At 45.7% G+C, this 13036-nt stretch overlaps 1 protein-coding gene and 1 pseudogene across 1 annotated transcript in view; both read right to left on the bottom strand.

Annotated features, from left to right (window-relative positions):
• Window positions 1-13036, bottom strand: part of LOC115092267 (glyoxylate reductase/hydroxypyruvate reductase-like) — a 154509-nt gene that overhangs the window by 46986 nt on the left and 94487 nt on the right. The window contains exon 7 of the mRNA XM_029603014.1: window positions 5254-5389. Within this exon, the coding sequence (XP_029458874.1) occupies window positions 5254-5389 (136 nt within the window). The remainder of the gene's footprint in view (window positions 1-5253; window positions 5390-13036) is intronic.
• Window positions 7189-7330, bottom strand: LOC115082747 (annotated as a pseudogene).

Here is a 13036-nt window from a genome sequence, read left to right as displayed (position 1 = left end):
ACCTAATATTCATCAACGCTAATTTCACCAGCACAGTAGAACCCACCTGTACTCCAATCCCCTGGTCAGACCATTTCCTGATAGAATCTTCCTTCTCCACACACAAACAAACACACACCTCCCCACACCTTTCTACCATCCAATTCAGGAAAGCATGTCCAGCTGATACACTCAGCGATCAACTCTCCAATGAACTCCCTAACTTAGACCTAACTAACCCTGACTCAGCCCTATCCTCTTGGCAAAAGATCACAGAAACAGTTGCAAATAAATGGTGCCCAATAGTCTCCAAATCAATCAACCCAACAAAAAAGGGAAATCAACCCTGGTTCAGCACTGAACTTAAACAGATGAAACAGGACTTACGACAAAAAGAAAATAGATGGCGCAAAACCCCTAACACATCTACCCTTGCAACATACAAGGGATTCTTACATTACTACAGGACTGCCATTCTACAGCGTAAAAAGGAATACTATGCAAACAAAATACACCATTTCCAATATGATGCCCAGGCCCTATTCGCCTATGTAACACAAATCACTAAATCTACCTCCCCACCTATCCCAGACGAACAAGCTCTTTCCAAGGCTAATGAGCTCGCTTCTTTCTTTCAACAGAAGATCTTAAATACCCTCGCCCTCCTTCCTCCAAATATTACACCTCCCAAGTCAGGCGAGAATCACCAGTCTCTTACTAGACCCAAATTTGACAGTTTTGAATCAATCTCCACTAAAGAGATTGAATCCCTTCTAAAAAGACAGAAACCATCTAGCCATCCAGCCGATAACATCCCATCGAGACTCCTGCTTCTCATCCCTGACACGATCTCAGGACCTCTGACCAGCATCATAAACAGCCTTCTAACACAAGGAAGCTACCCAGACAGCCTCAAAACCGCCTCACTCAAGCCCCTCCTCAAGAAACACAACTTAGACCCGAATGTACTAGCTAATTTCAGACCCATCTCTAACCTCCCCTTCGTTGCCAAACTAACGGAGAAACTGGTAAACACCCAACTTTCTGAATATCTAGAAGACCACAAGATCCTATACCCTTCGCAATATGGTTTCCGTAAATCACGCAACACGGAAACCCTCCTCATTTCTCTTACAGACCATATTATTATGGGGTTAGACAAAGGACACTCCTTTTTACTAGTCCTGTTAGACATCTCGGCGGCATTCGATACCGTCATCCACACCATCCTGCTGGATCGCCTAGCAGATATCGGCATCTCCGGATCTGCCCACAACTGGTTCAAGTCCTTCCTCAACAATAGGACTTTCAAAGTCAAAATCAACAATAAAGAGTCACCCCTAACAAAATCAACTCCGGGTGTACCACAAGACTCCTCCTTATCCCCTACCCTCTTTAATATATACCTCCTCCCCCTCTGCCAACTGTTAACAGATCTCAACCTAATTCATTATCTGTACGCAGACGATGTGCAGATTCTAATCCCTATAACAGAATCAATATCAAAAGCGCTCACTCACTGGAATAACTGCCTTCTTTCCATCACTAATCTACTCAACAGCTTAAACCTGGTTCTCAACGCCTCCAAGACAGAGCTGCTCCATATCTCCTCAAATGAAAACAATATCGCCCCACCATCACCACACTCTTCTCACATTACCTGCAAGCAGGTTAGAGACCTTGGGGTAATACTAGACAATCGACTAAACCTAAAGAAAATGGTCAACACAACTTCCAAAGACTGTTTCTACAGACTACAGGTTCTAAAACGACTTAAACCACTCTTATTCTTCCATGACTTCAGGACAGTCCTCCAAGCGCTACTATTCGCCAAAATAGACTACTGCAGTGCCCTTTTCCTAGGCCTCCCCAAATCCACTACCAAACCACTGCAGATGATTCAAAATGCAGCAGCGAGATTGCTGACCAGTACCAGCCGTGGCGAACACATCTCACCCATCCTCAGGAACCTACATTGGTTACCAGTTCATTTCAGAATTCTATACAAATCAATCACCTTAATTCATAAAACCATCCATCATCATCTTCAACTCGACCTGGAAATCCCATTCAAACTCCACTCCTCCAATAGACCAACTAGGGATATTCTCAAAGGCACTCTGAAATTTCCCCCCACTAAAGCCTCACGCCTCTCTACAACCAAAGACAGAGCTTTTTCGATAGCTGGCCCATCTATCTGGAATAGCATCCCATCAAATCTCAGACTGGAGCCCTGCCTTTTAACTTTTAGAAAAAAACTTAAAACCTGGCTCTTTCTCCAAGCCTTCACCGATCCACCAGACATTCACTAGTTTGACCTCACTCTTACCCGACCTGGCATTTACATTCAAGAATGGACTCTGACTCTTCCAGGTTAAAGCACCTATTAAGCATTTAACCGTACACTCTACGGTAACACTTTATATTTCTCCTGCCTTATCTTCCTTCCAGCTTGTCGCAAGCTTCCAAGTTCTCTTTCCCTGTTGATTGTAACTTTGACTTATTCCCTCCTATTGTTTAGCTCTCGTTTACTTGAATTGTTACTCCAGTTATTCCCTGTTAAATGTAAACCGATCCGATATGGTTATTACTATGAAGGTCGGTATAAAAAACTGTTAAATAAATAAATAAAATAAATGTCCATTCTCTCTCACACATATACTGTCACATACATACACATTCATGCTCTTATACCCACCATAACCTCTCGCTCTCACAGACACTGACACACTCTCAGGCTCTAAGACACTCTCTCCCCCTCCACACACACACCCTACACAAACTCTTACTCCCCTGGATTTTCTCACACACACTCATACTCTCACTAGCTCCCTCACATAAACACAAACACACACACCCAGGCAAGCTCCCAATCATTCTCACACAAACACACACACCCAGGCAAGCTCCCAGTCATTCTCACACACACACATACACACACAAACACTGACCCCCAGGCAAGCTTCCATTCATTTTCACAACACTTCCTCACCATCCCCCAGGCATGCACACATTCATTCTCACACACACAGACCCCCAGGCAGACACCAATTCATTCTCACACACACACACCACACACAGGCAGGCACCTATTCTCACACATACAAACCCAGGAAGACACCCATTCATTCTCATACACAGACACACCCCTCAGGTAGGCACCCATGCATTCACACACATACACCCCCAGGCAGACTCCCATTCATACACATGCACACACTAAAGGCAGACCCCCTCTCTTTCTTTTACCAGCAACCTCGGAGCCTCTCTCATTCCTCTGCTGCCACTGTCACTGCTGCCGCATGGCTATTGGGGAGGCGCTGATTGCTGCTACTGGCACTGAAGCCCATTCTGCTGCCTCTTCTGTGCAGGCCCCTTGGGTTTCCACTTCCTCCATGCTGATCTCATACATTGTGAGATCCGCATAGAGTAGGTGCTACTCTTGCACATTAACAAAGATTACATGTGCCAATCACTAAAAAGTAATTTATTTTTTTTTACATTTGCTGTCTGATCTTAATTTTCTAATCGGTTGGTCACAGGCTTTTTTGTTCCACCTTCCCTTTCTTATTTTTTTGCCAATTCATTTTATATTGACTTTTTTTCTATTTCTTTTCTCTCCATCTATCTTCTTCCCTCAAACACACAGTCAGGTTCTCATTCTCACATGCTTTCTCTCTCACATATACACACACATAGGCTCTCACTCTCACATGCTCTCTCTCATACATTCATACACACAGTCTCTCACTGGCACATGCTGTCTGACTCTCACACACACAGGCTTTCTCTCACTCCCACATGCTGTCTTGCTCAAGCACAGGCTTTCACTGTCACATGCTGTCTCTCTCACACACACAGAGGTTCTCACATGCTGTCTCTGCAAACATTCAGGTCCTTACTCCCACACACAGTCTCTCAACTCACTCTCACACACACACAATCTCTCAACTCATCTCATACACACACACACACACACACTCTACAGGCCCTCAGCCTCTCTCTTGCCTCTGGGCCTCCTCTTCACAGGTCGCCGCAGGATGGGCTCTGCAGCGGCCCTGATCTTCTCGGGCTGCCCGCAATGTGGGATCTGCGGCGGTGGCCCTGCTACCGGGCCTCCTCCTCTTCTCAGCCCGCTGCGACTTGAGATTCGCTGCTCTTCTTCTGTACGCGGCTGATGCTCCTCCTCCTTCCTGCCTGTGCGGCTCCGGCAACGTTTTCTTCTGGGGCCGCGCGGGCAGGAAGGAGGAGGAGCACCTGCAGGATTGGACGTGACCTTTTTCTTTGGGCTGTGGTGACATCAGCTCCACCACGGCCCTGCCGATCTTCCTGCTGTGTGGGTCTGAGGTCCACCGGTGGCCGCATTGGCTCCCCCTGACCTCCCATCAGTATACCACTGCTCGGCGCCCTAGGCCCAGGCCTAGTGCTTCCACCGGCCCTGATTGTGTGCGCACAGCATGTTTTCTTCACATGAATCCCAATTATAAGACCTGTTCTAGTATTCCGGCTTCTGCCCAGGGCCTGACACTAGTGCTGGAAACCTTTACTCCACTTCTCAGTAGGAGTAACATGACTTAAATCAGTACACCTCTCTACATTGGGGGATAATAGATAATGTCTTTATTGGTATGGAATTTCCAACCTAGGGCACTAAGAATCATGCACAGTTCTTGTGTGCAAAATGGCTTGCTACATTGGGAATAACATTTGTGCACAAAATACATGTGATCTGCTGAACGCTCCTTAATGTATTGGACCCCCTTCCCCCATTACTTTCACTTTCATTCTTCATTATTGGCAGGCTGGATTCATCATATGGCATTTGTTAAGGCCTCTTGCTTTAAAGTCTAGGGACTGCTTAGTATAAGTTCTTAGCTATGAGCTAAGGATGGTCACTTCTTGGCCTTTTGGCTGAGATTAAGGACCTGTGTAATATGGGGGAGAAGGACTTAATGCCCTGCCATTCAACAATTCTGGAGACACAGAAATATTTCTCCTGACCAAACTGGGAGAATGAAACCTCCTGTAAAAAAATACTCTGGTTTGTGCATGCAAAAGTTCAAAGTTGACCAACAATCCAGACGTTTGAATAGAGAAGTCTATACAAAACTATACTGTAAGAAATTGTGCAGATGTTCTTTTGATCAAGGTACAATAGCATGAAGATTTGGAAATATAAATCTTTTTTTTTTCAATGCAGTCATGACTTAAATTCTTTAAAGTGCAGAGTCTTTATATTACTTTTTCTGAATACTGATTCCAGATGTGTCTCACCTGCTAGTATTGATAAACACTGCACTGTTTTTCATCTTGGAGAAGAGATGTTTGTCACAGATGCCCTGCGTTTCAGGTGTCAGGGCACAGCACACAGTGATGAAGTCTGACTGCTGGGCTAGCACATCCAGAGATACTGCAAAGGAGGAAGCCAAGAGAATGCATGAGGTACAGAGCAAGACACCTGTATGAGTGACACAGCTACTCCTACAAGAAATTCCCCCCAGGGCACAGAATTTGCATTTTATTGCTCAGAATTGATACTCTGCGAGCCAGCACGAAAAAGATCAGATTTTGGCACCCATGAGAGCAGGAGGTGCTAGCGCTGGTGCTGTCTTCTTCCTGCACTGGGGAGGGGTGGGGGGGCTGCTCTCACAGGGGCCAATGCAATATCACATGCGTAAAAACGTGCATCCAAACTAGGCACCCATTTTTTCTATGCACCCACATCTACCTCTCCTGGGCATGCAATGCAATATTATAATGAGCTGCCAAGTTAAATAGGATGTGCTAGGGATAAATTGTGTGTCCCTAATGCTCAGAAGCAAGGGGCACCCAGGAAACATGGCTGTGCTCGGGTTAGGAAAATGGATGTTCAAAACGAGCGTCTGTTTTATCCCGCCACAGATAATTTACTAGCACAAAATACACATACAATATACACGGCCTGGAGTGTGTATATTGTGCGCTCCTTTTTTTTTTCCCCATAAAGCCTCCATTTTTAGTTCAAACATTTTTTTTATTGAGCATATAAATCAAAACACAACCTGAAGGCACATCAGTGTCTGCTATAACTCAAATTACTTTTTTACATGAGAAAATACATGTACAATTCATACAACTATTTACTTGCTCCAGTATTAAAATATTATCTAAAACCCAAATTCTCTTCCCAACCCACATACTTAAACATCGAATATAGACTACCGTATTTCTATTATTAGCCCCTTGTGTCTTGACAACAGAAGGTTCCAGAATAAGGATGGAAGTAGATCATTCAATTTAACCATCTCTAATCCTATCCCTCCCCCCTTCCCAGGAACTGCCCCAAGTAATTCAAAACTCTCCAAGCGAAGGAGAACAGACCGCTACATCATAACCATGATCCCAAATGGTGACCCTAACAATTAACCAGCAAATTTCTAGCTCTTGGCGATAAACCATGTAGAAATGGTTCCCAGATATTCAAAAAGTGTTTCTGACCAGCAATACTCATCCTAAATGCCAAGCTTTCCATTAATGCCATATCATGAATTCCTCCATCACCTATAAAAGGGAGTCTTCTCCTCTCTCCAGTGCAGTAAAATGGATTTCTTACCCAATACAAAAGCCTTCCTTGCAAAAAATGTCTCCCCTTTAGAATGAAAACAATTTTTAGGTATGGATTCAAATAAGATAAGTTCTGGTATATGTGGAAATGGGTAACCAAAGATTATTTCCAGGTAATTTGTTACTCTTCACTAAAATATTTGTACTTTGGGCCATGACCAAAACATATGAAAGGAAGACCCTGTTGCCAAATGGCATTTCAGACACTGATCTGTATCTGAAAACTTAGCTTTATAAGCTAAGAATGGAGTGACATAAACTCGTCTCAAAAAGTTATATTGCATTTCCCTCAGATACATATTAGAGGAGGTCTCTGAGACATTTAAAACAAGGTATCAAAATGCTTTCTGAGATGGAAGTGAGGCCTTCCCTTGTCCAGCTAAGCACAAGAGACCCCACAAAATCTGTTTTGTCCATTTTAACCAAAGTCTTGTGTAGTTTGGCGAGCGAGAACTTCAGTAACTCATCAATACGAAAAAAATCATCTATATCATCAGTAAGTGTTTTCAATAGATTATCCCTCAATAGTTTTTTTATATAATGCTTCATCTGCAAATAAGAGAACCAGTCCTTCCCCTTCAAATGCATACTGATGAGACAAATTGGGAAAAGATTGCATCATGCCATCCTGATCTAAAACAGCATTTGGGGAATTTGCAGGGGTCAGCACATCTGAAGTGCAACGGATGAGCCTCACCCTGGGAGAACCACCTTCCTGATCGTGGTATGTCCCCTGCCAGGTAAATATAAGCCTTCCATTTTTAAATAATTTCTTGTCAGCGCTGGGGCGGATCTTAGTATTGCGATGATACTAAGTAGGAGGAATCACAGGAAAGCAGTATTTTTTGTTTTTTAGTTGAACCTGCGGCAAGACTTCATTAAATTTGCCATGTTAAAAAGTACACGTTGCGTGTATGGCAATTTTTTGCATTGGGAGATAATAGCTAATAGCCTCATCTACATGGCATTTATATGTGATGAGCGCAATTAGCTATGCATGTTTGGATGCGCTAATCCCCTTATTGCATTGGGTGTAAGTCTAGTGCATCCAAAACGTGCTTCCAACTGTGGGTTAACCTATGCGCTAGGCTGAGTGCACTTTATTGCATTGGCCTACCGGTGTCGTGCGAGACAGAACAGCATTTTTATTTTATTTATTTAAAATCTTTTCTATACCGTCGTTAAGCTAGTTGCAGTCACAACGGTTCACAATAAGGCACATAATTTCAAACTTAAATGTGTTAAATTATATTAACTAAACAGGTGCCATCAAATACTGTAACATAGTTTCATATTAAATATTACTTAGTGGTAGTGATAAGTCATGTCAACTTTAAGTATATCGGCTATAAGATAAATTAACACTTAAGTCTGGTTCTCTGTTGTTGCAATCTAATAAAGGTAAAATAAAATAAAATATACAAAATAAAATATACACACACACACACACAATTCAAGTAAGCTGATGTGTGTGTGTGGGAGTTCTTTAGACTGCATCATACAATTCCCTGGATTCTACTCTTCATTCTCTTTGTGGTATGCTTGCTTAAATAGCCATGTTTTTAAACTTTTTTTTAATGCTTTGATGTCTCTTTGTGTTCTGATTTCTAAAGGCATATTGGTACATATTATAGGGCCATATCCCTTACTTGAGTTAGTCTGGCTGTTTTTACTGAGGGAATAGTTAGTAGGGCTTTGTTTGCTGATCTCAGGTTTCTATTAGGGACGTGTACGTGAAGGGCTGTGTTCAGCCATTCTGCCTTTTTGTCGTGTATTAATTTATGTATGGTACATAGAGTCTTGTATTGAATTCTTTGTTCAATGGGTAGCCAGTGTAGTTCAATTAGGGTTTTGGTGATATGGTCTCTTTTACTTTTACCAGTTAAAATTCTTGCAGCTGTGTTTTGTAATACCTGTAGTGGTCTTATCGTGGTGTGGGGTAATCCTAGTAGAAGGGCATTACAGTAATCAGTGCTTGAAAAAATTAATGCTTTTGTACTGATCGGAAGTCATTTGGTGTTAGTAGTGGTTTAAGTCTTCTGAGAGTCATAAGTTTGGTGTAACCTTCCCTTACTTTTAGAGATATATGTTGTTTCATACTTAGTTTCATACTTAGTTCCGCACAGGCTCCACCTCTCAGTCTGAGAGCCACACTGTGCAGGAAAGCAGAGTTGCTTATCTGTAACAGGTGTTCTCCTAGGACAGCAAGGTGTTAGTCCTCACACATAGTTGACATCATCAGATGGAGCCCGGCACGGAAAACGTCTGTCGGTTTCTAGAACTTTGACTGGCACACTAAGCATGCCCAGCATGCCACTATCCACGCGTTCACACAGGGTCCCTCTTCAGTCTCGTATCATAGAATTCCCAAAAATAAAATAACAAACCCAGATGAAAACCAACTCCACAGGGTGGTGGGTGGGTTTTGTAGGATTAACATCCTGTTGTCCTAGAAGAACACCTGTTACAAGTAAGCAACTTTGCTTTCTCCTAGGACAAGCAAGGATTCTAGTCCTCACACATGGGTGAATATGGTAGCTACAAGCTGCTCCCAACTATAAGGAGACAGCACTTAACAGGTGTCAACGAGTACAACAACCCGTGTTGCGACAACCTGGGAGACAGCCTGAATCCAACCCAGGGCCTAAGGTGGGCAGAGTTGGGTTTCACAAGTGAAAAAGATTATGGAGGACCAACTGACCAAAATTACTGTCACGTCGACTGTCTTTATCCAGGCAGTAGTGTGCAGCAAAAGTATGGAGAGAACTCCAGGATGCAGCCCTGCAGATCTCCCCCACTGGCATGGCACGCAGGTGGGCAACCGATGCTGCCATGGCTCGTACCGAATGAGCCTTAACATAGCCGCCAAGCTGCAGTCTTGCTTGTGCATAGCAGAACGAAATACAATCTGCTAGCCAGTTCCATAAGGTCTGCATGGACACTGCAACTCTGAGTCAATTTTTGTCAAATAAGACAAAGAGTTGTGAGGATTGCCTATGGTCCGCTGTACGCTCCCCTGCGTGATCAGGTCTGGGGAGTCCCCAAGTTGATCGGCGCCTGGAAGGAGAGATCCTGTAGAAGGGGAAACCAGATCTGCCACGGCCAATAGGGAGAGATTAGGATCATGGTTACCCGATCCTGTTGGAGCTTCAGGAGAGTCTTCGACTCTAGTGGAAGTGGCGGTTATGCATACAGGAGGGCAGTGCCCCAATGGTGGACAAAGGCATCTAATGTCGGTCCAGTGTCCCCTTTGACCAGAGAGCAAAAATGATCCACTTTCACGTTACAAGGAGATCAATGTCTGAGGTCCTCCAGAGGTAGAAAAGTCGATCTGTGACCTCCTGTTTGAGGGACCATTCATAGGGGCAGAACGAGTGACTCAGAATGTCCATTGTCACATTCTCTGCTCCTAGCAAGTACATGGTGGAAAGCGATATGCCCTGGGATAATGCCCAGGACCAGATCTGAACCACTTCCTTTCAGAGGAGGAACGGTCCCATGCCTCCTTGCTTGTTGAGGTACCACATCGCCACCTGGTTGTCAGTCTGAATCAAAACAACCTTGTTGGTGAGGTGAGCCCAGAAGGCCCACAGAGCGTACTGGATCGCACATAGCTCCAGGAGGTTTATCTGACATCGCTCTTCCTGCGCGGACCACCAGCCTTGGGTGAGGAGATCCGCAACATGAGCTCCCCAACCCAGGTGGGAGGCATCAGTAGTGAGGGCAATCTGTGGGTACGGAACCTGAAAAGGTATCCCCATTTACAGATTGGACTGGGTCTCCCACCACGATAATGACTCTCGAAGTGGTTGTGTTACGCTGATGCATACCAGAAGGTCCTGGGTTGCCTGACATCACTGGGACCGGAAGGTCCACTGTGCCATGTGTATGTGTAGCTGAGCAAAAGGCGTAACATGGACTGTCGCCGTCATGTGACCCAGCAAGTGCAGCATCTTGAGCGCAGAGACCTGGTGACTCTGAGAGTTTGCCACCGCCAGGGACATCAGAGTCAGCGCCCGGTCCCGGGCAAAAAGGTCCTGGCTTGGTCCGTGTTGAGCCTGGCCCCAATGAAGTCCAGCTGTGATGATGGTATCAGTTGGGATTCAGGTAGCTGATCGGAAAACCTACGGTCTCCAAAATCCGGATGGAGGATTGGAGAGACTGCAAGGACCCATGCCTGGTGTAGCTCTTGATGAGCCAGTCATCCAGGTAGGGGAAGACCTGTACCTGGTGCTTTCTGAGATAGGCATCACCACCACTAGGCACTTCGTGAAATTGCAGGGTGCAGATGCTAGGCCGAAGGACAGTACCCGATATTGGAGAGATGGCAACGTGGGCGTAGGCATCCTTTTAAGTTGAGGAGCAAAGCCAGTCTCCCTTCCATAGGAGAGGGATCAGGGTCCCCAGTGAAACCATTTTGAACCATTCCCTTGAAAGGAATCTGTTCAAAGTCCTTAGCTCCAGGATAGGACAGAGGCCTCCTGTTTTCTTGGGAATCAGGAAATACCTGGAGTACAACTTGGTGCCTCACTGATTTAGCGGTATGGGCTCAACAGTTCGAGCCATTATAAGGGTGGAGTCCTCTACTTGCAGTATCTTCTGATTCACCGAAAACCCTCAGGAGGGGCATGGAGGGGATCTCGGGGGGATCCTTTGGAAGTTTAGTCTGCACCCCTGATAAACGATGGATAGGACCCACTGGTCCGAGGTGATTGCCCACCAGCGGTGTGCAAATATCCACAGGTGGCTTCCAACCGGAGGGTCATTCGTCATGGGGACAGGCTGCTGGCCTAAAATCCCTCCCAACCAGTCAAAACCCCGTGGTGGTGCTCTGCTGCGGGGCTGGTTGTGGCCAAGTGGCATGCGGCTGTTGTATGCGTATCCTAGGTGCAGCATGCTGCGACCTTGCTCTACCCACTGGAGGATAATATTTCCTCCAGCAGAGGATTGAGGATAATATTTCCTCGAGCAGAGGATTGAGGGTCGGAGGTGCTGTCTTTGAAGAGATTTTCGCCAGTACAAGGAAGGTCTGCAATGCGCTCCTGTACTTCTGGCCGGAGATCCCAGGCCTGAATCCAGGCCAGGCGCTGGGCGCCTATATCTGCAGCTGCTACTCTCGCAGCCATTTCAAAGACATCATAAGCAGATTGGATCTTGTGCTTGTCACACTCCAATCCTTGCTGAATCACCTTCAGGAAGTCTTCCTGAAGCTGTTGTGGGAGGCATTCCACCAGATCTTGAACCTGTTTCCAGAGGTTCCTGGAGTACTGACCCATCTACAACTAGTAACATACTATCCTGGCTGCCAGCATGGACCCCTGGAAGACTTTATGATCTAGGGCAGCCAGGGTCCTGTGATTGTGACCTGGAGCAGCTGAAGCAAGGGTCCATGCCCTTTTAGCCCTCTTGAGAGCAGATTCCACCACCATGGACTGATGTGGAAGATGGCAGCGCTCAAACCCTGTGGTAGGTTGCAACAAGTAAACTGCATCGGTCCTTTGGTTCACTGGGGGGACTGAAATGGGGTGCTTCCACAAGCGGATGAACAGATTCTTGAAGATTTTGTGCACTGGCACTGCAACAACTTCCTTAGGGGCATCCACAAATTGTAGGATCTCCAGCATCTTGTGTCTGGAATCCTGTTCGGTTAAAAGTTGGAAGGGCACGGAGTCTGACATAGCCCTCACAAAACCGGCAAACGTCAGGTCTTCCAGAGGAGACTTATGTCTCTCCTCCGGAGGCGAGGGCTCACAGGGAAGGACCTCAGAGACTTCAGAGGAAGATGGGGATGTCTCTCCCTCCCAAGGGTCATAGGGGGCTTCCTCCTCACTTACAGTGATTCCTCCTCACTTACAGAGATTCAACCTGCCTCACCAGCATTCCTCCAGCCTCACCAGCATTCCTCCAGCCTCACCAGCATTCCTCCAGCCTCACCAGCATTCCTCCAGCCTCACCAGCATCCCTCCAGCCTCACCAGCATTCCTCCAGCCTCACCAGCATTCCTCCAGCCTCACCAGCATTCAACCTGCCTCACCAGCATTCCTCCAGCCTCACCAACATTCCTCCAGCCTCACCAGCATTCCTCCAGCCTCACCAGCATTCCTCCAGCCTCACCAGCATTCAACCTGCCTCACCAGCATTCCTCCAGCCTCACCAGCATTCAATTCACCAGCATTCAACTCACCAGCTTTCAACTAGCCTCGACAGTATTCATCCAGCTTGTCTAAAACTTAGAACACCATTTTCAATATTGCATCATTATTCCCAACCAATTGAGCCACAATAATGCACCTCTACACCATACCTAAAATCTGGCACAATATCAGAAAGCACACAAAACCTGCAATTCAGCACATCGCACGACAACAAAGACTTTTACCAATAATGATCTCACCGATAACACAATTCCTAGGACTCTCTCTGTTTACCTTAACACTATTCAACGCTCAGTCTC

This window comes from Rhinatrema bivittatum, chromosome 1 (assembly GCF_901001135.1).
Source record: "Rhinatrema bivittatum chromosome 1, aRhiBiv1.1, whole genome shotgun sequence".
Classification (NCBI taxonomy): domain Eukaryota; kingdom Metazoa; phylum Chordata; class Amphibia; order Gymnophiona; family Rhinatrematidae; genus Rhinatrema; species Rhinatrema bivittatum.
The sequence above is the reverse complement of the archived record's forward strand: the minus strand, read 5'-3'. Positions and strand labels throughout refer to the sequence as shown.